A 27,461-nucleotide genomic window follows, 5' to 3' on the forward strand; every position below is an offset into this window, starting at 1 on the left:
GAGCTTTAATAATAATAATAACAGTAATATATTTATTTTATATAGCATCGCTTTACAGTAGTAAGTCCAATAAACATGACAGCATGCATAAAGACAGGCATAAATGTACACTGAGTGTAGAGGAATATGACAGAGAAACATAGCATCCATAACACAACACATTGTTATGTTATGAGAAAGATATCATACATAACACAAACCAGATCATAAGAAGTACCTTGTATTGCATACGAAAACGAACAGGTAGTCAATGTAATCTGCGTAAAACAGGAGAAATGAGGAGTGGCTGCGGAGTTCTGAATATATAGAGCTTAGTGTTGTAGTGGGTAAGCCAAAAAAGAGAGAATTGCAGTAGTGTAGGCGGAAAGTAATGAAAGCATGAACTGGGGTCTCAGCATCATTGTAAGTCCAATCAAACGAGCAATATTCCGGAGGTGGAAAAAGGTAGATTTGGTAAGTGATGAGATATGAGCAGAGAAAGAAGAAGAGAGGGAAGAATCAAAAAATTATACCCAGGTTTTTAACAGTGGTGGAAAGTCAATCTAGGAAACCAGCAACATCAATAATGTCAACAAAGAGACAGAATGAAAATTGAGCAGGACCAACCAGAAGTATATTAAAATTACTGGTCATCTATAAAAAAAAAAATTATCAATACAAGCCGAAATGGAGTTGGTGGGGAAAGAGAAGTGCGTTGGGAACGAATGTAGAGCTGGCTGTCATCTGCATAGCAGTGAAATTTAAAGCCATGATGACGAGTAATGTGACCTAAGGAAAGCATGTGCAGTTCTGTCAGGACCACTATCGTCAAATATGATTGACAATTAGCATACAGTTTGGATTGGCGGTATGGTTCCGTTCTGGGCGAGAACTCCCTGCGCATCCATGCAGCCTAGCATGAATAAGAGCAGGAAGAGCAGCAATAACCCCCCTTGGGGTAAACAGAACAGAACCAACATGAATGTATGCAAATATATTTAATTCAAGATTTTAAAGTACAACATAATTCGAGAATTTATTCTGATTCAAGGGGAATTAGAATGCCAAATCCTGACTGGGCGAGAGGAGGAGCTGGGGATGGAGGAGGGTAATTCGCTCCTGAGAAACGCGATAGCTGCTGATAATACTGAAGGAGCTTATATATGTATACAGTGATAGTTTCCCCAAATAAAATAAAAAAGTACATTTTAATAACTTCTGTAGTTTCGAAAGTTTTTAACCTGTTAATAGAATCCCTCACGACAGCACAAATCTGCAAAGCAGATGTTGTCTCAAGCACACCTGATGCAACTAATCAAGGGCTTCATTAGTTGCACCAGGTGTGCTTGAGCTAGAACACATGAAATATCTGAACTCGCTATGTTTGTTTAGTGTCACATTTGACTGCACGTTAGAAATAAGGCCAAAAGAATGGTCCGAAAAATTAACTGAAGATATCATCGTCCTTCACAAACAAGGAACAGGATACAAAAAGATAGAGAAGGCATAAAATGTTACTAGGGACACCGTTGGAAGCATAGTTTGCAAGTTCAAAGTTAAAGGAACAGTGTTTTACACTACCTGGACGGGACAGAAAAAGGAAGCTATCAACAGCTGCAACCAGATTTCTGAGATGACAGGTTCAGAAAAACCCTTGAGTGACTGAAAAAGACCTGCAGCAAGAATTGATGACAACAGGCACTGAAGTTTCAGCTAAGTAAGGTCCTGCAAGATTATACAGTGGCCATCACAGTCACCTTGAACCCCATAGAAAATGTCAGGTGGGATTTGAAGAAGGCTGTGTGCAAACCCAGAATATTATGGAACTGGAGACCATTGCTCATGAGGAATGGGCTTAGATTCCTCAGAAACGCTGCCAGAAGCTGGTCTGGTTGTACATCTCGTTTGCAGCAGATGCTTGCCAAGAAGGGATTGAATAATTTTGAGACTGCAGAAGTCATTAAAAGTTGCATTTTCAGTTAAATTTGGGGAAACCACTTGAAACATTTGTTGTGTTGAACTATTTCAATTACTTTTGTTTGATTTGTTCATTGGAAACAGCTAAAAAAAGTCTGTAAATATTGCCAATAAACCTGATTTGAAATGGAGGTTGAATCATTTTGATTATTAAAAATCTTGGTCCAAGAACAGAACCTTGTGGAACACCATGTGAGACACAGGCAGTAGTGGACTTAGCCTGATGGATAGAAATGTAATGCTGATGGTAAATGGTAAATAAACCATGACAGGACAGTTCCAGAAACACCAAAAGCAGAGAGTCGTGAAATGAGAATATTGTGAGAAATAGTGTAAAATGCAAAGGAGACGTCAAAGAGAAATAAAGTGTCGATGACAATAAAAAGATAATTGACAACCCTGAGAAGTGCTGTCTCAGTGCTGTTGAGAGTGCATCAACCTCATTGGGAGCATTCATAAAGGTTGTATGATGAAAAATAGTCGAGCAGCAGCCACTTGCTGAAGCAGCTTTGAGAGAAACGGAAGATGCGAAATTGGTCTTTAATTAGCCATGTCAGAAGGGTCGCGGCCAGGTTTCTTTAAAGGCAGCTAGGTATTTGCACTAAGTTCAAATAGTGATAACTACTATTTACACTAAGTACAAGTAGCAACAGATTCCATTTACACTGTGTAAAAATAGCATTTTCTTTGCAATAAGTGTAAATAGTAGGTGCTATTTATACTTATAAATACTGACAGCTACTATTTACACCTCAGTGTTGTTGTACATTAAATGGTATGGAATAACGTCAATTATTATATTAGTACATTTATTAAAATTATACCCCTACTCCTACCCGATAATTTATTATTAAACACACGTTAGACACTTTATTTCCACTTTTTCGAATATTCTTTTCATTTTACTGAAAATAAATTCCTTTCTGATCTGATATGTGATGGGAAAAGGGAGTAGAGCGAGTTCAGAAAAAGGCGGATTCAAACCTCTACACTATTGCTACAGTTGACAATCTAGCATCTTCCGTAATTTTGTCTGGCCCAACTAGACATCAGTGCCAACAAGGCAGGCTATTTGCACTTAGTGTAAATAGACACTATGTTCTTTTAAAACAGAGGTGACAGCCACCGTTTTTAAGTCCAGAGGAACAAAACCAGTACTTAGTAGTTGGGAGATGAGAAGTGAAATGGGCAATGAAATTACAGAAGCACACCTTTTAAGTAAGGCAGTAGGGGCCGGGTCAAGATAAAAGGAAGACGAGTTTGATGCCTTGATTAGATTGATTAGAGAGGTGGGAGGAGTAGCGGTGCAAACCAAGTCAAGTGTGTGACATTTTGAGTGTGTATAGGGAAATCCACATGCTGTACGAAATTAAAACATTAGGACACTGACACTTTGTGGGATTCTAAATAATCATTGAAATCGACAAGTAATAAAACAGAAGTACTCCACTACATTTCATAAAAACATGTTGTTCCTCATTATTTCTGAACTGAAGAAATCACCTGCTCCAAGACATGATAGCGGTGTCTAAATAGTGAAAGAGTTTATTCTTTTCAATTAACCTGTTAAATCGGTTCGCAGATCACACTGAATGATTCATTTGTGAATTGGACTGATCTGATTGCGTCTGTTCTCGAGCCAACAACTTACTGATTCAAATGATCCAGTCAGAGCGAGTCTCCAGTTAACAATTCACATAATTCACAAGTCAGACTCAAAATTAGCCAAGAATGGGAGATCCTCAAAACATGAGTTCACGCACTGATGGCGTGAAAAGCAAGTTAATCATGCCAAATTTTAGAATTTATTTTTGCAAATGAAAATAAAAAATGTTTTCTTAATATTTAGGTCACAACTGTCAGTTGCTTGTGAAGTAATTCTGCTGCTGTTTAACCCCATTGTATGAAATGCTTGAATATGGACCATATTATGACCAGAATATGGAACATTTGACCCTATCTGTTTTCTTACTTGCATATCATATATTAAGTGTCTGCATAATCTTCCTTACTGACTATTACTGGCTACTTGACAATTCACAATAATTCATAATGATGTCAGACTGAGCTGTAACCCTATAACCTATTCAATCTCAACAGTAATTATATACCTTTAATTCTTAAGTACATTACAAATCAAGTACTTTTGAACTTTTACTCAGGTAAAATTGAAAAGCAGTACTTAATCCTTTACTGGAGGAGTAATATTTTATTTGGGTATCTATTTTTGATTTGTGTACTTATGACATGAATAATGATAGTTGTAGTTTGAGGACAGAGTTCTGGTTTTGCTTCAGGAATCAGATTTTTCACTGGACATCAAGTTGTGACCCAACACAATACCATGTCATTTTATCTACCAATTTTTAACAAAATACTATAGAGTTTTTAATTAATGTTGCCTTTAATATTCTGAGATATACTGAAATATACTGAGATATATTTCCAGTGTTTTTGTTCGCACTCTGTTTCTCTAAATCGTTCTGCTCTGATGTCGTTTGATGGTCATTTTTTTCCCAGAACAGTGGATATCTCTCTTTCACACTCTCATGCTCTCCCTCTCAGCGATTCTTCTCTTTTATTCCCACTTTGAACAATTTCCATACATAACAGTGTTTTTCCCTTTACTGTTTTAAATGTGTCTGGACTCAGAGAGAGATGAACATTTATATTAAAAAAAGATTGAGTCGACAGCACCTCTTTCTTTCTGTCTGAACACCAGTGAGACTTGATAAACACACTGTACTGCCTTGAGAAGTGGGCCTGTTACACAGAACCAAACGCAGGACAATGGAAAACTTTAATGACTTTGAGTACATCATGACAGACTACTTGGAATACTAAATACAAGAAGTTGAAACAAGTTACCCAAACAAGTTACCCACTGAACATACATTTACAATACCTATTGTAAATAATGTCCAAATAATAAAAATTCAGTGACACATAGCCCTGATAAACACGCTTCTACTGTATGAATACTGTCCAATACATCTGCCATTTTGACAAAGATGTCTCACAGCCATAACAAAACCGTATATATTTCTGGGTCACATCATTCAATAGAAATATAAATTGCTTTGGTTATGTGTTTGTCATTTTGGAACAATATTCCAGTAAGTAGACCGGACCACCCTTGGAAAAGTAAGCATTACCAGACAAATTGCTGTCACCATTTCAGTCTGTATATATCTCATTAGTTGTTTTTTAAAACACAGCGTATGTACAAGTAATTTAGACACTGAAAAGTCATCATATTAACAGCTTATGTATGAGCAACTTTAAAGTCATACAAATGTTTACAAATCCATTGAGGTTTATAGAATTTTAAATTTGTAGATTGATTTTACTTTTATTTTTTTACGCATTTAACACATTGATCGGTAACACTTTATTTCAATGTGTCCTTGTAACACCTTACATGTATTTACTATAATAACTATAAATTAATATAATTTAATATATATATATATATATATACACACACACACACCACACACATATTTTAAAATAAAATTAATTATTGTGATGCAAAGCAGAATTTTCAGTATCATTACTCCAGTCTTCAGTGTCACATGACCTTTCAGAAATCATTTGGTGCCCAAGAAACTTGATAACAGTTGATAACAGTAATGCTGAAACCTTGATTCATGCATCAATTAATGATTTTTTGATTAATATAAAGGTGTGTGTGTGTGTGTGTGTGTGTGTGTGTGTGTGTGTGTGTGTGTGTGTGTGTGTGTGTGTGTGTGTGTGTGTGTGTGTGTGTGTGTGTGTGTGTGTGTGTGTGTGTGTGTAAATAAATATTAATATAAATTAATATAAATATTAGGGCTGTCAAAAGATTAATCGTGATTAATCACATCCAAAATAAAAGTTTGTGTGTACTGTGTATAACATTTATATATATAAAACACACACAATCATGTATATATTTAAGAAAAATTGGTTATATTTATATATAAAATATTTATACATAATATAAATTATATAAATGTATATACAGTATATAAATGCAATTATTCCTTAAATATATACACGAAGGCCACATTTGTTACATTGAGTTTGGATAATAATATGATACACTCATAAAAAGAGTGAACATACTCTTATCTTTAATCTGAATTTAATTTTTAAATTAATATAAAAATGTATAATATATTTGAGCAATATCAAATGAGCAGGAGTGTGATATGGCATTAACAGTTCAATAAATAAATCATTAATAAATACTACTAAATTATATTTGTTATATACAAACACATACTGTATGAATAGCCCTAAAAGAAAAACAGACTTTACACATTCACATCACACACACACTGTGACCCAGGCTTTAGCAGAGCAATCAAGTTAAAGTTTGCTCAGTCAGACTCCGTTTACTCTGATCAGATGTACCTGTGTTGTCCATGGCAACTAAAGACATTATCATCACCACACATCATAAAAACCAGTCATCCAAGCAGTTCACCTACTAAAGTGGTGAGGAACGAAACTTTCAACCAAAGATCTTGAGATATGAGGATAACAGACGCGCTTAGCTCAAAACCCTTTTGCGGAAGGATATACACTGCCATGAACACAGTTAGGAATTGCAGAGACCTCATGATTCCCCAAGATCACTGATATAGTGGTGGCCAAAAGTGGCCTCAAAAACATTTATTCAAATGTTATTAAAATAAATATGTTAAAGATTTTGTAAGTGTATTGCATAGCTGTGTTTGGAGAAAATTGTTGTATTTGTGAAAACACAATGAGACATGCCAAATTGTGCAGACATCATTTTTGGCCAGGCTGTCATACAAAGAAGCTATGAACACATGCAAGAATGAGAGAGAACCAACAAAATATTAATATCTGATTTTGTCGAAGTCAATAAATGCTTTGTTTATAAACCACAATAGCAGGCTCAAACAATGCCGTGTCAGTCCAGAGCTTCAAAAAAATGTAAGAAATGTGTATAGACGTCATTTTAAAGTTAGCCAATCAGATTAGAGCTGGTGAATTGATTCAGCCAGCTATTGCCATTTTGATGTGCAAAATGCACCAGATGGCCAGCGAACATGTGCTGGGCTGTCCACAAGCGTACCGTCAGACACTGAGACCAGTGGCATCAGTTCACCAAAACCCAAGGTATGGCGAACTCTGGTGACATCATCAAATCTTACTCCCTCAACATGACGACATGTCACATATAGCTTTGATCATAACCCAGCAAATTACACAGTTATAGACCACTGTTATTAAGGACTTTCAAGTACATCACACAACTTTTTCCAGCACTTCAAAGCTCAAAAGTCAATTTAAAAGTTATTTTTTATGTGATGACCAAACATATGTTTTGTTCATCCTTCAAGAATTGTCCATATTTATAAAACTAAAAGTGTCATGATGTAAGAAAACAAACAAAATGCAAACACTTTTATTCATAACTTGCATTTTATCAAAAAAGGCATGGAATTACCACTACAACCAGTAGATGGCGACAGAAGAGCACTTATTGGCCCATTAGCCATTTACACTCCCTAGTTTTGTAACATTTTGTTTTTGAATTTATTTTTAGAGATTATCAAATCACTAATAACATAAAAAAAAATCTGTTTTTGTCACTTTTTGTACTGAAGTGTAAAGTAAATATGAATAGGAAAGATCGCAAAATCTCACGAAAAACAAAAACTTTCCTCCAAATTGCAATTTAAATTACACGAGTAGAGCTCTTCCTTTATAATCACTGAAGTGGTCAACGCTGCAAAATCACGTTGAACTCGTGACACAAATATAACAACCAGATCGCTTGAATTGTATTGCTTTTCTCTTTTATTAAACAATTCCAAAAAAAAAAATTACCGGTAGTAATATAATTCTGTAAAAGGGATAGGTCAACCAAAAATGAAAATTAGCCCATGATTTACTCACCCCTCCATTTTAAATATGGATATTTTTCCTACACAAACACATCGCTTCGCTTCAGAAGGCCTTTATTAACCCCCCAGGGCAGTGTGGAGCACTTTTATCATGGATGGATGCACTTTGATGGACTTAAAAAAATATAACAGCCAATCATAAAGCTTGGAAGGGAAATGTTTTAATATAACTTCGATTGTATTAGTCTGAAAGAAGAATGTCATAGGATAACTTGAGGGTGAGTAAATCAAGGGCTAATTTTCATTTTTGGGTGAACTATCCCTTTAATCCTGCAAAAAATTTTTACTTCGCATTGACCTGACTAGGCAGCCAAGGTATAGCAGCCGTCATTCCCTGCCATACCCAACGGGTGCCCATGACTGAGACGATCAATGAACGCAGTGCTTGAGATTCCACCTCACTCAGTGTTGAGCATCTTCTGTTAGTTCCTTTGGATCAGGCTTCTGACATGTTTACATAGCACAGCCTAGCGGGGGACGCACTCTGCCTGCCTCCCCCTGATTTACAAGGAGGGAACTGATATAACACAGGCCTCCCAGCATGAGCTACAAGCCCTGTGAACAGTTCAGTGCAGGTTGGCAGAATGTTGGAGAGGTGTTCTTCACAAACCGTGAGGGAGAAGAAGCAGATCGTGGACAACAGCTCGCTTCCTGGCCAAAGGCAGCTGACTTGATTAGCTGCATGTGAATGTGTTTTAATGAACGCATCAGTGTAATGTCATAAGGATGCGTTCCTCCAGAAATAGCATAAGTTGACATGCCGTATAAAGCTGGCAATTAAACAACCACTGTGATGACTTACCCTGTCAATATAACATGTTAACCATTGTGACTACAATAAAACTATGGGAACATTGTCATTAAAAACTTGGTAACATTTTACAATGAGCTCTCATTTATTAACATTAGTTAATTAATTTGCTAACATGAACTAGCAATGTGCAATATATTTTTACAGCATTTATTGTTAACGTGAGTAAATGAAAATGCTCATGTATATGTTAGTTCACCGAGCATTAAAGTGCCTCTATTATGTTGTTTTAAAGGCTCCTAATTTTGTTTTAAATGTCTCCAACAATCGGTTTGCATGCATTCAAGGTAAAAAAATACTTACATTTTCTCATAATCTACATTGCGGCGTCAGATCTTCTCTCACAGAGTCTGAAACGGTTTGATAAAGGATCCGGTCTTTCTAAACCCCTCCTTTCCAAAAGCCTACTCCGTTCTGATTGGTCAGATAGCCCTGTCTGTTGTGATGGTCCAACGCTATCTCACGACCAATTCGTACGAATTTGTACGAGTGATTAAAAGGTGGCTAATTCGTACGAATATGTACGACCTCACTATAAACCCAGTTTAAATTTGTCTAAACCCACGTGATGGGTAGGTTTAGGGGCGGGGTCAGGGGTAGGTTATTCGAATGAATTCATACGGTTTTGGCAAATCGTAAAATATGTACGATTTAGCAAAAAACTTACAAATTCGTACGAGTGAGGTTGTATGAATTGGTACGAATTAGCCACCTCGTAAAATTTGTACGAATTGCCGTGAGATCGGGTTGGATGGTCTGCTTACAGTGGGTGTCGAATACAAAACGCCTATTACCGTACCTGAATTTCAGCTCCAGAGGCTTCCTCAGCGCTTGATACACTGTGATACGAACAGCAACGATGGCGTTGGTTTTGGCGAATCAATTCCAGCGAGTGTCCTCATCCTTTGGAAGGGCATGCAAAGTGGATTTGCTTTCACAGCGCAGAAGACAGTGTCTTCTCAACCAAACTCTTCCGGTCTACAACTAAATTGTTTGAGAGAGGGAGATGTTTTGCGCGGGCAGCCAATGAAGGCCATAGGTGGGTATTATGCTAATTTGTTATAAAACTTATGTAGATTCATGCAGGAAGTAAGACTGCAAATACACTCTCTTTCTGAATTCTGAATCCACTCTTTCTTTTGGGAGACAATACCTTCATTTTTCATAAACTTTTATCAGTGAAACTTTGCAAACTTTTTACATTCACAAACAGCTATACTATACATACATGAAAGGTACTATCCCAAAAAGCATAGTAGGACTTTGATATAAAAAAAAATTAGTAGTAAATGTTGAGATTAATGATTAATAAATGCTGTAGAATTATTGTTCATTGTTATGTAGACTAATGTAGTTGAATAATGTTAACAAATATAAACTAATTATATAATGTTACCAAAAACTCAATTATTAATTGTCAAATTATTAGAGATTTTCAGAAGTAATAATGTGGTGATTATGGTATTGTGGCTAAAACCAAGGTTACAATTGTATATTTCTGTAAGGAATAAGCTTTAATTTGGAAACAGTGATCTATGGGACTGCTAAAATCCAACAGGGCGCAACAGTGACCACATACTTTTTTAGCCGCCTCAGTTCTGGGAGTGTTTTTCCCATCCATTATCATAATAATAATAAAAAAATAAAAATAAATCTTCAATGAAGAGTTAAGCCATTTATCAAACCAACCAGCTCTGAAATGAATTGCAAGGTTAAAGAGACAGTTCACCCTAATTGCAAATTCTGTCATCATTTGCTCAGCAGTAGTGCTTTGTAAAAGAAAAGAAAATAGAACAAAACAGGACAAATAGTCGACAAGGATAAAGATTGGGCCAAAGCAGCGTTATCTGAGAATTTTTATAAAATACTAAAATATCGGTAACACTTTACAATCAGGTTTAATTTTTGACATGGACTAAGAATTAACAATACTTTTACAGCATTTATTAATCTTAGTAAATGTTACTTCCAACATTCACTAATACATGATTAAAAATCAACAGTTGTATTTGTTAACATTAGTTAATACACTGTGATCTAACATGAACAAACTATGAAAAGTTTAACTAGTGTTAAAAAAGATGAATAAATACTTTAACTAATGTATTGCTCATTGTTAGTGAATACATTAACTAATGTTAACAAGTGAGACCTTACTGTAAAGTGTTACCGAAATATCTAATCAGTTGAGGTAAACTGAATATAAATATACAAAGGTAAGATCAACGGTTTAATCATACGAACAGGCTATTGTTTTTACAGTCAGCTAACTATAAAGGCTTAGTGATTTTTATATTTTCCTATAATAATCTACTTACTAAACAATGACTAATCAAAATGATCTCAGTTACTAGGTTAACTAGTCATTTTAAATTATCATAATTACAAATGCCAGAAATTATGATTTCTCTAACAATTTTCTAAGTTAGAACATTGTTTATAGTGAAATGCTCTTAACACGATGAAATAATCATTCTAAAGGTAGACAAAAATAAACTTATGTAAAGGTGCCAAGTCATTAATCTGTCACAACATGGTTTAGTTGAATGCTTAACATCACTGTTATTATACACATTCTTCGTTTGATACAGCCCAGACATGCTCCACAAAAAAAAAAAAAAGCTGAGTGGTGTTACAAGTTATTTTAAATAACAAATACTGTATGTTCTGTTCTAAAAAAACAACAACTCACATCTTCCAATCACACAAATCACGTCAGCCGGAGGGTTATGATCAGGGCACATAACCCTAATCAGACTCAAAGACTTCCTCCACGAACATCTCAAGAGGAGTGGAGAGAGATGAAGAGCAAAAGCGAGAGCAAGACATGGGGTCTAGTTCAGAATTTCCATGTCGTTTTCACACTGTGAAGCCGCCACTCTAGACTGTGACCACTCGTTATGTTCATTAGGAAACGTGTGGTTACAATCAAGCACTCTGTCACAGTAATGCATTTCATCATCCCAGTGAAGAGCTACTTTACATCTTGCAAGTCGTCTCCATAACGGTGGACAAGAATTAAAGGAGGATCACTGGATCTGATACTGCTTCCTGCTTATCTACTGTCCGGACGCTCTTGCTTACTGCTCCGCACTTTGCTCTATCGCTTCTATATTTTATCTCCTATTTTTAACTTCAGCAAATCAGCACAGTGCTAAATCGACATAGCTTGGCATCAACGTTAAAACGAGAAACTTTTGTGACTGGAAGATACAAAAAAGCAGTTTTCCTATCCGACCAGCCTCCCAATGCCATCAGCTTACATTCCGGAGAAGGGAAAATACAGCTGTCTACATTCAAAAGGATAAGAAAGAAAATGCCTCTTTTTTAATCTACTTGCTGCACAAACTGCCACAGACTTTTACAAAGGATTGCAGTTATTGAAACAAAGTTACTTACGGGTCTACCAAACCAGACGGAACACACAACAGAGCTTCATCATGGACAGCATACAGCCGGTGAGTCCCATGAATCTAGTGCTCCTCGACAGGCCATACTGAGTGTAGAGAAACAAGCCGATCAACACACTAATCGATGGCACAAACGGAGAGCGAGACCCAAAGGCACTCGAGACATCAGATGTCACGAGCAGTCAGTCCTAGAGCAGTCCTCCTGTCCGATTTTAGGGGAAAATTGGGTCCATCAGAGACGTCCAATATTTTTCTTAGGTGCGCCAAAAGAACACCACAGACACAATGTAATCACCATGAGTAAAACTGGGAGTTGTAAAAAATATGATACACCGGTGTTCTGCCAGATGAGAAGTTTATCTATGTATCATCTTTTTACTCTTTTAATTCATTTTATAACTGTATCATATACAGGTGAAACTCGAAAAAATGTAATATCGTGCAAAAGTTCATTTATTTCAGTAATTCAACTTAAAAGGTGAAACTAATATATTACTGTATATAGACTGATTACATGCAAAGTGAGATACTTCAAGGCTTTTTTATGTAATAATTTTGATGATTATGGCTTACAGCTATGAAAACCTTTTTACAATATTCTAATTTTGAATTTGGGGTTTTCATAAGCTGTAAGCATAATCATCAAAATTATAGCAAATAAAGGCTTGAAATATCTCACTTTGCATGTAATGAGTCTATATAATATATTAGTTTCACCTTTTAAGTTGAATTCCTGAAATAAATTAACTTTTGCACCATATTCTGATTTTTCGAGTTTCACCTGTACCTCTTTTAATTGTATTTTATAACTGTTTTAATTTCCCTTGCTTTTATTTTGTGATTATTTTCATTCCTTTCTGTAAAGCACTTTGAATTGCCATATTGTATGAAATGTGCTACTGTACTGTATATAAATAAACTTGCCTTGCCTTGATAATGAAGAATGTAGCAGAAGGTTATTGACATCAGTCAAGAGATTAAATAGTATCAAACTGTATTTTATATACAAAAATCTCAAGGCGCCTGTGTTCTGTGCAGCATTTAAGTATTTTTTGCACATAAAAACAGGTCCTGTGTGAATGTCTCCAGTCATTCTGTTCTTGCAATAATGTGGAACAAAAAATATTAATTTATAGATCTTTCTCGATAAACAGCACCGTGGCAAATGCCAAATATCCTTGGTTCACCCCTCAAGCTGTGATGCCTCATTGTTTGGTTCAGTGTGTCCAAATCAGTTCGTCTTTCAGCATGTAAAAAGACTTGGGTAACTGGAGCCAGTTGAAGACCAACAAGTGTATGGCTATATTCCAACCCATTCTCACTCCCAATGTGTGAAAAACTGAAGCATGGTTAAGCACCATTATCATTATATCACTTTTTAAGATGCTAAAATGACCCCTATATCGACTAAGAAACTACGAATCAACTTTAAATTGCTTGCCTTATACAATTTAAACACTCATTTCATTCTTTGCATGCATAGAATCTATTTTTATATGTAAACTTATTAATAAACGTATCTATTAAAATATATAAGCTTCATCAGGCAGACATTTTTGAATGTGTTTTTGATTTGAGAGTTATGGCAGATGAAGATGGGGATCACTTTTGGGTGATCAATCGCCAATTGTGTTTTATATTGTCAAATGGTTAGGTTTAGGGTAAGGGGTGATGGGATTACAAATTTAAGAATCTGTTTAAGATCTGTTGATTCTACGTCCTGACTCCTGACATAACACCACATGAAAAACTAAGGTGAACTACATTGTATTGGGCATTCAAGGTGAACACACTGGCAGCAGTTTACTGATTAGATGAAATATATTTCCAGAAAGGGGGATTCTGCCAGTCTCTGATCTTAACACACCGAGAGAACTACAGCCTACTGTCAACTAGCATGCACGTTGTGTGCCTGCGTGTGAATGAGACAACTGTATATTTCTGCAGATATATTCATGTATATATGTCATTCAAAAAGGGAAAAGGCTGCAGATACACAAATCATAAATAAAACAGCGCATGCTTACCGTTTTTAATTTCAATCCTGCTAAACACTTTCTTTATTCCACTCCGCTCATGTTAATATTGAAATAGCTTGCCGATTTGCTATTATTCTCGTGCACGGACTCATTCACTAAGCTGGAAAGCCAATCAGAGTGGAATTTTAGTGGTCACTTCTAAGGCCACGTGTAAGGTCAAAGCCTTTAAGGACTGCCCACTGAATGCCTATAAAACACAATTTACAGCTTCCTTAGTTGGACTTGATGATTGCAGCGACCAACAGTATGTTCTCACACAATAAAGAACCCTGCTGAAAACACAGTCTCCTGGTCGTCGCTTCCTACAGAGACTGGTTAGGTGCTCAAAAATGTCTAAATAGTATAATAAAATTATACCCCAACATACTGTATATGTCATAATGCTAAAATTATAACCCAATATTTGATTTCATAACGATAAAATTCCCATGCCTTTCACGACTATTGACCTGAAAGCAATTACATTCCTGGTTCAAGGTTCAGGTATACTTAATTTTCCGCACTCCGCTTCAGTCAGTCCACAACTGTCTCACGCACAGTTGTGTTCGCACAGCTTTCGAAGTTTACTCAACCGCAGATGAGCGTGGATGGGGGAGTGTGATGCCTTGGGAATGAGAATAGATTTTGTATTCAGCAGAATATGGCTATCATTCTTTTGATAGGGTACTAAATGTAGTTCTGTTCTCACAAAGTTCAGTTTTAAACGAGAGTGACAACCGCATTCAACAACCAAACCACCTAGACTGTTGCCACCTTTAATACTTAATGTGGTAACGGATGTTATTCACAGCTATCACATAGAATGCATTTCTTTGTCAACGATACAACAAGTGCAAAAGCCTTAAAAGGCTAGTTTAGAGAAGATGAATCTGCACAGTCACTCCTGAATTGCACAGTAGGGTTGAGGACTATTACATACTTCCACTTTTTCTTCCAGATAACAGCCCTCTTACTTCACTACATGACACACTGATAGCCGTTCAGACATCCCAACACTGACAAGCACCAAGGTGGCCACTCTGGGAATTCAAGGTCACAAGACGTTACAAGATTCACCAGTCAGAAGAATGTAGTATTTTGTGCCCACATTCTGATTTGTGCAACTTTCCGATTCATTTTGGAATACCCTCACCACTTGCCAGTTGGCTGGTGGTTTTATTAGGAACTGCATCATAATACAGTTTAAATCCTTTGAATTTAAATTACAGTATGTGAAGCACTTTCCTTAAAGCTAGAGCTCATTCCATGTCATTGCCATGTCCACGAAGAAACCTCAAAAAGATAACCCAAAATCCCTAGTAAAACAAAAGATTGTTCAAGTTCAAACAAAACCAATGTCTTTCTAGACATTCTATATAGTTTTAAATCACAGTTTATGTGATTCCCATTGCTTTATGTTCCCTTTCACCTGATCGGTCGGCAGCATTATCTTGAAGGCAACGTAACATTCAAGTTCAACTACACACATTTCTTACTTTGACAACATAAGAAAAATATCAACAAATAAACATACACTATTAAAATATTTATGAAAGGTTTAAAAGGTAGGATAGGTCAATTTCATGGAGGCAATAGCGAATAGCTTTATAAGCATGAGATCCCACCCTCCCTCCACCTCTCCCAAATTACAGTAGTTATGGGATGAACGCAGCATAAGCTCGTTGTTTTTGTTCAGGAGGAACTGTAAAAGGCGGCTGCTGTTTCGGTGCTCAGTGACTGACATCTGTCTAACTCTGCATAGCATGAAACGTGCTGATGATGTGATGTCTGCGCGAGCAGGTGCGCGGAGGTATGGAAATACATATGTTGATAGGCAGGTAGGATATTGCATCATTGCATTCGGACTTATTGCAATGATCAGACAATGAAACAATTGGACAAACATTTTATGGTCCTATGCCTTCCTCAGATGATATGTATACATATAAATACATTTAGATCACTTTACTTAGTGATTGCTATCAGGATACGAAGAGACTTTCAACTAGCACAACAAAAAAAAAATTCTGGAACAAATTACCTACACTGCCTTTAACTTCGCACCTCTGAATTCAGTTATTAATATACTTTTTTTCTTCTTTTTAGTAACCCCTCCGGCTTTCTATTTATTTATTTTTTGAATCACTCTGGGTTACATGTGCATTAAATTGACAGTAAAGGCATTTATAATATTCCAAAAATTTCTATTTCAAATAAATGTTGTTCTTATGAACTTTTGAAGAAAGAAAAGGCCATCATGGTTTCCACAAAAATATGTAACTGCACAAAATTCAGCATATTAGAATGCCTTTTCTCAGCTCGTTTTGGGTCTATTACAGTGGTGCAACAAATAGTGGTGCTACAAGCATTTTGCTTTGTTGAAAGGACTAGCTTGTTAAAACTTGATAATGGTGATGCCTATTAGTTCGACTTTAAAAGGTTAGTCGTGTCATCCTTGTTTGGGGCATTAGAAACGTGTCTGGCAGAGAGCAAACTCTTATTATAATAGCAGTACGACATTTAATCATAGCCAGAGATTCAGACAATCACACAGCTTGTGATCATTCTAAGCAATGGGTAGTCCTGAACGACCGTCTTTTGAAAAGGCTTTGACTTTTAAATGAGGAAGTAAATCATCGCAAAACACTGTACCATCATCACCGCTGAGTAAATGACAATGGGAATGGCCATTTCCTGTAAAAGACTTTTCTTTCAAAAAGAATAATCCAAATGTCTCACTTGGATACACTGATTCTCAAAAGACTGAGTAAGAAAGCACACGCCTATTTTAAGATACATTTCCCATTCAGCAACCCTCTTTTACATCTAAGAGAAAACCTCTGGCTTTATCTTGGTTAAACATCCTTGAACTCTGAAGACATACTTCCATAAAAAAAAGCTGGAATTCATGGTCACATTCAGTGCCATACCAACCACTGCCAAAAACCAAAGGGTGAAACGATCTCCCCTGGGGATTTCACCACTAAAATTCAATGCAAGGGTTTCTATGGCAACAAGTGACTCTCTGCACTTAATGCAACAATGAACTGGAGTGACAGATAATGTGTTGCTCTCTAAATTTTAGCTGCTAATGCCCTTAATGAGTCTGGATGCCGAAATCAAAGAGCAAGCTTCGTGGCTGGCTGTCTTTGAATGGGACTTTTTTTCCCCATACATACATACAGAGTTAATGAGGCATCAGATCGCAGGTCTACAGCAAAGTGTACACACTGCCTTACTCTGTTTGAAATTGAAATGCCTTTTGTCACTACACACATGTACAATGAGCTTATTTCTCTCTTTCCCTTCCCTCAAGATCATAAAGATTTGGTACAACTCATGTGCTACGATAGCCTGACCTACATTCATTTTTCACTCCATCAAGTAAATGGAATTTACATATGTGATTGAGAAACATATATATATATATATATATATATATATATATATATATATATATATATATATATATATATATATATGGCAATACATACACGCAGTTGCTGCAGATTTGTCGGCTGCATATCCATGATGTAAATCTCCTGTTTCACCACATCCCAAAGGTGCTCTATTGACTTGAGATCTAGTGACTGTGGAGGCCATTTGAGTATAGTGAACTCAATGTCATAATGAAATGGTAAATGGACTGCATTTATATAGCGCTTTCACCAGACCCATGGCCACCAAAGCGCTTTACATATTGCCTCACATTCACCCATTCATTCTCTCATTCATAAACCGACGGCAGTGTCAGCCATGCAAGGCGCCATCCAGCTCGTCGGGAGCAGCTTTGCTGTCTTGCTCATGGACACCTCGACACTTGGTCAGGTGGGACCGGGGATTGAACCACCAACCGTTGGTATTGGTTGAAGAAACCAGTCTGAGAAGATTTGAGCTCAGGTAGGCTGTGGTGTTTTTATCGATGGTTAATTGGCACTAAGGGGCCCAAAGTGTACCTAGAAAATATCACACACCATTACACCACCAGCACACGCCAGAACCATTGATACAAGGCAGGATGGATCCATACTTTCATGTTGTTTAATGCCAAATTCTGACCCTACCATTTGAATGTCACAGCAGAAATCGAGACTCACTAGACCAGGCATTTTTCCATTTCCAATTTCACCCAATTTTGGTGAGCCTGTGTAATTGTAGCCTCAGTTTCCTGGCACCGGTGGTCTTCTGCTGCTGTAGTCCATCTGCTTCAAGGTTCGAAGTGTTGTGCGTTCAGAGATGCTCTTCTGCAGACCTTGGTTAAAAAGTGGTTATTTGAGTTACTGTTGCCTTTCTATCAGCTCGAACCAGTCTGGCCATTTTCCTCTGACCTCTGGTATTAACAAGGCATTTTTTCCCACAGAACCGTCACTCACTGGATATTTTCTTCTTTTCGGACCATTCTCTGTGAACCCAAGAGATGGTTGTTTCTGAAAATCTCAAATACTCCAACAACCACGCCAATCTCAAAGTCACTTAATCACATTTCTTCCCCATTCTGATGCTCAGTTTGAACTTCAGCAGATCGTCTTGCCCATGTCTACATACCTAAATGCATTGACTTGCTGCCATGTGATTGGCTGATTAGATTAGATATTAAACCTAACAAGCAGTGTACTTAAGATGGCCGGTGAGTGTATAGAGATATAGATATAGATATACATAGCATCTGCCAAATGCATAAAGTATATTTTGGAGTGAACCAACTTCCTTTTTAAACATACTGAATATATCTCTGTATCTCAGCAGACACAGTCATGAGGTATAGCAAATATCAGATTAATGTCAGACTAATGTTCCCTGTTGCATTGATGTTGTATGTTTACTGAAACACCACCAACAGAGTTGGTATAGTAAATGCAGAAGAATAAAAAACAAAAAACTAATTGGCATTTACAACATCTTCATGACTCGCATCCAAATGATAGCTTTATCATATAATGTTTTTAGAATGGAAATGTTATCATCATCTGTGTATAGATTAAGCTTCATAAGTCACTAACACATCATTAGATTCTACTTCTTGTGTGATGCATGTGCTTCTCATATAGCAGTGACTCACAGCACACCTCTCTAAGAAGCTTACTCCTTGTAGTTTATGACTAGACACTCTGTAGAGATCAGTAAGCTCGGAGATCACCAGGGAATGTCTCAGCACTGCTAAATCATTTTTGCTTGGTCTCACCTTGATTATATATATATATGTGTCATTATTATATATATATAATATATATAATATATATATATATATGTGTGTGTGTGTGTCATTATTTTCCTCCTCTCTCCTTCTCCCCTGATCTCTCTCCTTGCTTTTCTCTCCATTTAGGATGTGTTGGTATATATTTATATATATATATTTTTTTCTGTCATGACAACTCTTGGGAGATTGGAGTGGTAACGGATATGGCAATGTTAATGTATTTGGTCTTGGCGGAATAGATCTACTACGCTGCTGCTCTAGAGGAAGTACCGATACTGCCAAACCAATCAGAGATTGCTGTGAGCATGTAAGACATTCTGCTGCTGCTGCACATGTAACATACATGAATTAACCTCGTAGCAGATCTATACAGGTTGAGCTGGGGAAGATGTAGCAGTGCAGCGTGCTTTCAGAAACCCTACAAGCAACACCCCGGTATTTGTTTGAATTTTGAGCCGCAGCTCATTGGACACTGATGCAACAACAACCAAGCAGCTGTGTCATTTAGAAATGTGGCAAATCAATTCTATTCCATACTCATGGATTCAAAGAGAGACATTCTCATATTCCCATCATATATCTTGCAAAACTTCAAAAGAAAGAAAAACATCTCAGCAATACAATCAGTTTAAAATTAAAATTAAAAAAATAAAACTGAAACAGAACCAGCAGCAAAATATATTTAATCAGATCTTGTAAAGCAACAGCTGCTTCACAGAAGACATAGAGAGAGAGAGAGAGAGAGAGAGAGAGAGAGAGAGAGAGAGAGAGAGAGAGAGAGAGAGAGAGAGAGAGAGAGAGAGAGAGAGAGAGAGAGAGAGAGAGAGAGAGAGAGAGAGATATGGTGGGCAGAATGAGAGATGGGGATAACTTGTTTTTGCATTTGCCTCGGAGGCGAAAAGCTAAAAAATAAGATGCTGAAGATTGTACTTCAACATGACAAAATAATGGCTTTGTGGTTGTGTTTCTCATCTTGGTGACTCTCTTCAAATCTGGGGAAATGGCCTAGCATTCGCACTTAAGAGATGCAGATGAGACACTGAGAGTCTGACTCACCTCTTTCCGTTGCTGGTATATCTCACTATTTCACGCTACCAGTTTCTACCAGTGTCAATAACAAGCCAAACACACGAAAGATCAGTGATTTAGCAACGATTGAAGTACTATCACACAGCAAGATAAACAATATGCATTTTTTTAATAAAACACATTGTTGCATTTGGTTTAACAGGGGAAAGAACCAGAGCCATTATCCATTGTACATTTTGATAATTAAATTAAGTGAGGCTTGCAAATTATTTCGCCAGGCTGACATGCATACAAATCAGCTTGTCATATTGTTTTAGAAATACAAGACCTTGTCAAACTCGAATAGGGAACAATATTTGAATTGTTTATTATCACAAGACTATCTACTGGCTTTGCTGGTAAGCATGCCTTGAAGCTTTGCATTCAAAGGGACAAAAAAAAAAAGGATGCAAGAAATTTAAGCTACTTTATATTTGTAGATATAGTGTGTGTGTGTGTGTGTGTGTGTGTGTGTGTGTGTGTGTGTGTGTGTGTGTGTGTGTGTGTGTGTGTGTGTGTGTGTGTGGTTTCCATGGTTACTCCCTCCTGAGAGTAGCTGTTCTAGCTAAGTTAAGGATGACAACACAGTGTATGTGTTCCCATGGTTACTCACTCCAGATTGTGGTTCGTCTTTGCACGGTTATAGAGAGAAAGGGTCTTTCCATGTGCACATTCATGCATGCGCATCCGTGTCTGCATATTTCCAAATGCAATCTCATGTGCTCATTTTTAACAGACGTCTTCCACCAAAAGTACAATACATTTCCATGAATTAACTTTTGAACTGTAAATGTGCAGGTGCATTGTTATCCTCACTCACTCTGTACCGTAGCAGTCCTGGTGCAGTTGTAGAGGATGGCGAGCTCTCCGAACACTTTCCCCGGTCCCATGGTGCAGAGTTTCATCCCCTCCTTGGTCACCTCCACCTTGCCATCTGAAAGCAATCAGAAGGTATATCCTTAAGTCCATTGATGATGCTCTGTTCATGAAAGTAAGCATGACAGTCTGGAAATGCATCCGTGCCAGTCGCCTGGATTGGACCGAGCCTGGCCTAATACATTCCAATAACAGTCTCATTTCATTAGGCCAGCAGACATGAGCAGAAGTTTCGAGGAGAGTGGGGGAGGTGAAATGACTGGGAAAGGTATGAGCTCTCTAATGTAATGGGCACTGAGAGAAATAGGCCAGTGAAAAGAGGAAAAAAATAAAGGAGTAGAGGATTAGCAAAATATTATGCCTAAACTATTAGATGAGATGCAGTGAAAATATACTGAGAGGGCCTGGGACTGTTATTTCAGGATTAATTCATAAGACACACGTAACTCCTCTGCGTTAACTCATGGGAAATACAACAACAGGCTTGGCTGAAGAGCTCATGTGTCACCTCATGCAGTTTTCAAATTATACCAAAGCTTCCGAGGGCCCTACTTGGAATAAAGTAGGTCTGAGAAAACGCTTCCGGCTAAATGCTGGCAACTGTGTGAACAAAAGCCAGGACCAATGCCGTAAAAGGGTGTTTTGTTGTTCTTAGAAGAACGTTTGTGTTCGTCATCAACAAAGAAAGAACGAAAAAATGTCTGCAAAATAGAATGAAGCAGAGACCAGGAGCTCCTTACTATCCGCGCTGAAGCTGAGAGCGTTCGCCAGCTTTGTGGAACGATACGCGAAGCGTGTACGACCGAATCCGGAAATAAAATTCTCGAGCGTAGTTTCTCGAGATCGAAAGCGCAGATCATAAGTAAACTTAAGACGCTGCGTAATAAAAAACCCACTAAGACTAAAATGGAAAGAGCGGTAGTAGAAGATTAGACTGGCCTTTCTACAACACACCCTGACGTCACGTGTCTTTACGGGATATTTACGGGATGTGTGTGAACGCACTCACAGATTCCGGAAAATCACTGGCAGTGTGAATGAACCAAAATCACCGGATCATCTCTGTGTGAAAGGGGCTTAAGGTGGCAAGTAAAAGCAAAGATGTTTATGCCTATATTTACAAACTGATATTATTCACATAAAAGGCATGCTGGGGGTGATGAAGGTTTTGTGTAACACAGTGTTGCGGTCGGAAGAAGCATTAGAGATACACCGGTCGGCTGGCCCTAAATCAGAACCGGATGGTTACTGCTCCAAACACGATTGTTTTTCTATTCCAGACTTGCAATCATTTCCCAAAATGTCATTTGTGCGGAAATATTATGAAATCTCTAAACAGGACGTTAACACAGGCCAGAGACGGTACCAACCAAAAACGGATGCAAAGAAGAGAACGCCAGCAGAGCAAAGGCTCCAGTGTTGGGGGTCACTTGAGGTACGCAATCAGATTACTTTTTCAAGTAAGTAAAGTAACGCATTTCTTTAAAAAATTGACAACAATACAAGTTACTTTTTCAAATAAGTAACGCAAGTTACTTTGTTTTCCCATTTATTGACTGACAGCTCTTGTCCCCATGTTGAGACAAATCGAAGTGCAGAGGCGTTGTGTGTAAACATGATGGTTATTGTAGTTCTAGACTAATGTGAAGTGTGCATTTACTCATCTTACTTGCACAAAAAAAGATTAAAAATTTCTCAAAATGAATAAAATCAGTGAAAATCTGAATATTATGCAAACCTCCAATAACTAAATAATGTTAAATAAAACATACATTTGAATGCATTTAATCTCACTTTATTGACCAATGTACTTGCTTCTGACCTACGATGATTCAGTTAAAATTAAGCAAAAATGACTAAACAAACAAATAAATGTATTGGTAAAGTAAGTGTTAAACATTTTTATCCTGTATCCTATTCTTCTATGGCGTTATTTTCCTGTCAAATGTCGAGAGCGCATTATTGTAGCGCGAAAGTACATTAATATAATGCGCGAGCGCGAATCTCTCTACTCGCGCACGAAATATGATGCGCGAGCGCGAATCTCTCTGCTCGCGCGCGGAATATAATGTACCGAGCGCGAATCCCGCGCGCGCGCTCTCAGATACACGCTGCTCTTGTAAGAGTTTTCTCTGGGCTCGCTCAGAGAATATGCCTGCACTTAAAACCTGTTCAGTGCCATCGCGAATCTCTCCTCTTCGCAAGTAAGCGTGTATGTGCTTAGACTGTGACCCGTGCGTTCGCGCATGCCTAATATACTCTTCTCTTCCATTTCTTTCTCTTTGCTCTTGGCATAAACGCTGTCAAAACGGCAACAACTAATCATAAATAGGCTTCAACGGCTGACCAATGAAAACGCGACATCGTACATGGAATCTTATTGGTTGATATTGAACCGCACATGGAATAAGTTCAATCAAGACAAGCCGAGATGGATCCGCCGAATCGACGAGTTTTATTTGTTTTGATGTTAAATATGTCAAATGTATCTTAGAAATGTCTGGGAAGAGGGCGATTGGATTATTTTACATATAAATGACCAGACTGTCTATCTGCACAATATGTTTTGTAAAAATTGGTAGCCTACTCCAGACTCTAAAGTTATCTGAAAGGAAATGTTACAGGGCTGGATTTCCCGAAACCATTTCGCGCTCGCGCATCATATTTCGTGCGCGAGCAGAGAGATTCGCGCTCGCGCATTATATTAATGTACTTTCGCGCTACAATAATGCGCTCTCGACATTTGACAGGAAAATAACGCCATATTCTTCCGTTATCCAGAATGGCAGCAAAGCTGAAAGGTTTATTTGAGCTGCACCCTCTACTGTACAAGCGTGATTTTGCATTTCCTTCAGCCTGAGGCTTATTATTTTGACATTTGTATGTTTAATTATGCAAATTAGGCATTATCTCATTAAATATGCATGATTTTGCATATATTTTCGGTAGATAGATCTGAACATATGATAAAGCCAGGTGCAAAATTCTTTTTTCATTTTGTTTACACATATTTCAGGATATATGCTTTCATTACCTAGGAAATCAAAATATACTGTCCATAGCCTTAAAAAAATCGATTTTCGCCATATTTTTTTTTTATGAAAATGTCACATAAATCAGGCCAGGAATGATTTATTACCAAATCCCTCTGAAAATATCTTCAGAATACTGCTAAGTGTATAACTGGAAAGTTTGATGTACATCGGTGCTTCATAGGCTGAGATGTTTGTACTGGAAAATGACAAAAAACTAAATTCGAGAAAACGGCATTTAAAGATTTGTAATGTAAAAATTCATACTTTTTTAGTGGAAACAACTATCACAATATCTAATCAAATCATTAGCAACAACAATACAAACCACCTAAAACGCATCAAAACTTATAAACAGCATTTATGGCCTTCAACTGAACAGAAAAACAGTCAAAACACGCATCTAAATGGCAGCACGTTACGTGATGCATCTGAACCAATCACGTTGTCAGAAATTGACATCAGCCAATGAGATTTCGCTTTTAGAGTTAAATGCCCATTGTACTTTCACAATTGGTTGCTGATAAAAAGGAACTGACCATATTTGGATCCGACAGCATTGTACAGAAGAGAGAGAGCTGTCCAACGGTATTGTGTGATGACAGGGTGCAGACAGAGATTGTGGAGCAGCGTGTTGATTTAGAACGCCAACTTTTGTTGAATTTAGGAGAAATCTACAGACGCAAATAAACAAAGTGTAGTAAAATAAAGACCTAAATGTGTGTTTTGGACTTTTTTTCACCACAAGTCTGAAAGAAGACATGTTATTGAAGACAAATAGCCCAAAATCGAAAAATTGACCAATGAAAAAAAAACAATGTTTTTGCCTGCCGTGTCTCGCCTTAAGCAGCAAAGAAAGACGCTGTGTCAGAGTGTAATGTTAGAAGATGACGAGCCCAAAAAGACTGCAAACAGTCAAAGAAAAGCTTACCGCGTTTCTAAAAGTGGCCGCTTCGAGGAAACAGAGGCAAGTGTGTCAGAAGGCCACGTAGTTGTCATCCAGCTGAAGGCACTAGAAATCGCCAAAGAGCAGAATTTACCCACCAGCGAGGCCCATCATTTCTCATTTCGGTGATGCACTTGCCTGTCAATATCCTCGAAGCGGCCGTTTTGAAGCAGTGTAATGGATAAGCACTTGCCCTCCGACTTCAGGGAGAAACTGCTGTCTTTTCAACGCTATGTGATGGGCCAAAGGAAAAAGAACATTCATATCCCCTGGTAGGTGAGATCAGATAGGTAATGCGGATCAAACACCTGTGTTATTTGACATGCCAGCATTTGTCACTGAACATACAAAAAAAAGTCATAGTGAAATCTACTAAATGAGAACTTCAGGTTATTTGTATGGTAGCTATGCATGAAAGTGTTTATTTTTGCATGTGATTGTTGTTGGTACAGTTTACCAGTATTTATTTACCATACTTTAAAAACAAAATTAAAAATGTAAATATAAAAAATATGCAATATGAAAAATATTTTCAAATGAAGTATTTTCTTTTAAAGACAAGATTTGGTCTTCAAAAAGTATTTTTCTAAAAGGTACATCTTGAGGGGGGGTCGTCTTATATTTACTATTTGGAATACATTTATGGTGTTTTGTGAGTCTCTTTGGTAACATATATTTATTAAAATTAAATATTACGAAAAAAAATTTCAGTATCATTACTCAGTTTCATTACTCAACATCATTATTTCAGTCTTCAATGTCACATGATCCTTCAGAAAATATTTTTTGTGGGAAACGTGGTACTCTACAATACACTATTCAAAATCTGGAGCAAGTAAGATAAAAAAAGAAATACTTGTATTCAGCAAGGACACATTAAATTGATCAAAAGTGATAGTAAAGACATTTATAAATGTTACAAAGATTTCTATTTAAAAAAACAAAAATGTTCCATTCATCAAAGAATCCTGAAAAATGTGGACATTTGACACTGAAGACTGGAATAATGGCTACAGAAAACGCAGCTTGGCATCACAGGAATAAATCACATTTTAAAATATATTCAAACAGAATACAGTTAATTTAAACTGTTATATTTCGCAATAGTGTTTTCCCAGCATTCTTGATCAAATAAATGCAGCCTTGCTGAGCATAAGAGACTAGTTGTGAGTCAGTCTCAAATTTAAATCAGCGGAAAACAAACAGTAAGGGTCCTCTCCACAGGGGGGGGGAAATGCTTATCTTCTTCATCATACTTTTGCTAGGCTAGTCTGCAGCTCTGATGCTATCAGCAAGGCTAATCCAAACAGGCTACAAATACACTGGCCCAGAATCAGTTTGCTGTGGCTCTATTCTCCTGCCACCTGGGCTCTGTCTAATGACGGATCTGAATCACCACTGGCCATCCCGAGCTCTAACAGCACGAAACAAACACATCCACTTTCAGCCCACCATACACACCAGCCAACTCACTCAGGGTGTGCATAAAAATGCTAAACTCGTTTTATATGTACAATTTAGATTTAAACTGAACATCTGGAAGACATGAGTCCTATCAGTCGATTCTCACATCCTAGACTTTGACTATCAGGTTTGAGTTAGAGGCTGCAGGACTCAAGCCAAGTTGTGGGCTTTGGTCTATAAGTAAATATTATTATAGGAATCATGTGGATTTCCTGAACACGGTTGTGGCTAGAAATACAGATCATGAAGTAATTTTATCAAAATGCAACAACCTACAATGGATAAAATCCGGTCACACAATCACTAAAAAGAGTGAAATACTTCACAATCTGACCCAGATTCATTGGCTCAATGACTGTAATGCACCGATTGATCGGCTGGTGACCGGAATTGGCCGATTTTCACGTGATCGGCCAAGTCCGGCGACCGGCTGACATATACCGATTTAATGCTGGTCAAATGCACTCGGGCGCCGCATGATTAACATCTCGCAACATCAGCATCACACGTGCACATGGAACGCACATGTAGGAAACCTCGCGAATTACGGCCGTGTCACACCGCAAGCGTGAGCGGCGCGTGAGCATCAAGCAGGAGCGCCGCGTGAGCAGCGGTGAAGCGGGGGTTTCGGCGACGAGTCTATTTTTGGTGCGCTGCTCACGCTCAATTATTGTAAAGTGAAAGCACACTTTTGATGGGCAAAATAAATATGACTTCACACAAAAAGTGCCCAAACTGCAAAGAATTTGCATGTCTAGT

The 27,461-nt window shown here is 37.5% G+C and overlaps 1 protein-coding gene across 1 annotated transcript in view; it reads right to left on the reverse strand.

Annotated features, from left to right (window-relative positions):
- prkg1 (protein kinase cGMP-dependent 1) overlaps positions 1 to 27,461 on the reverse strand; it is a 146,052-nt gene that overhangs the window by 81,317 nt on the left and 37,274 nt on the right. Inside the window, exon 3 of the mRNA XM_079594984.1 lies at positions 21,205 to 21,318. Coding sequence (XP_079451110.1) covers positions 21,205 to 21,318 — 114 coding nt within the window. The remainder of the gene's footprint in view (positions 1 to 21,204; positions 21,319 to 27,461) is intronic.

Source organism: Phoxinus phoxinus (genome assembly GCF_949152265.1).
Source record: "Phoxinus phoxinus genome assembly, chromosome: 21".
NCBI lineage: Eukaryota > Metazoa > Chordata > Actinopteri > Cypriniformes > Leuciscidae > Phoxinus > Phoxinus phoxinus.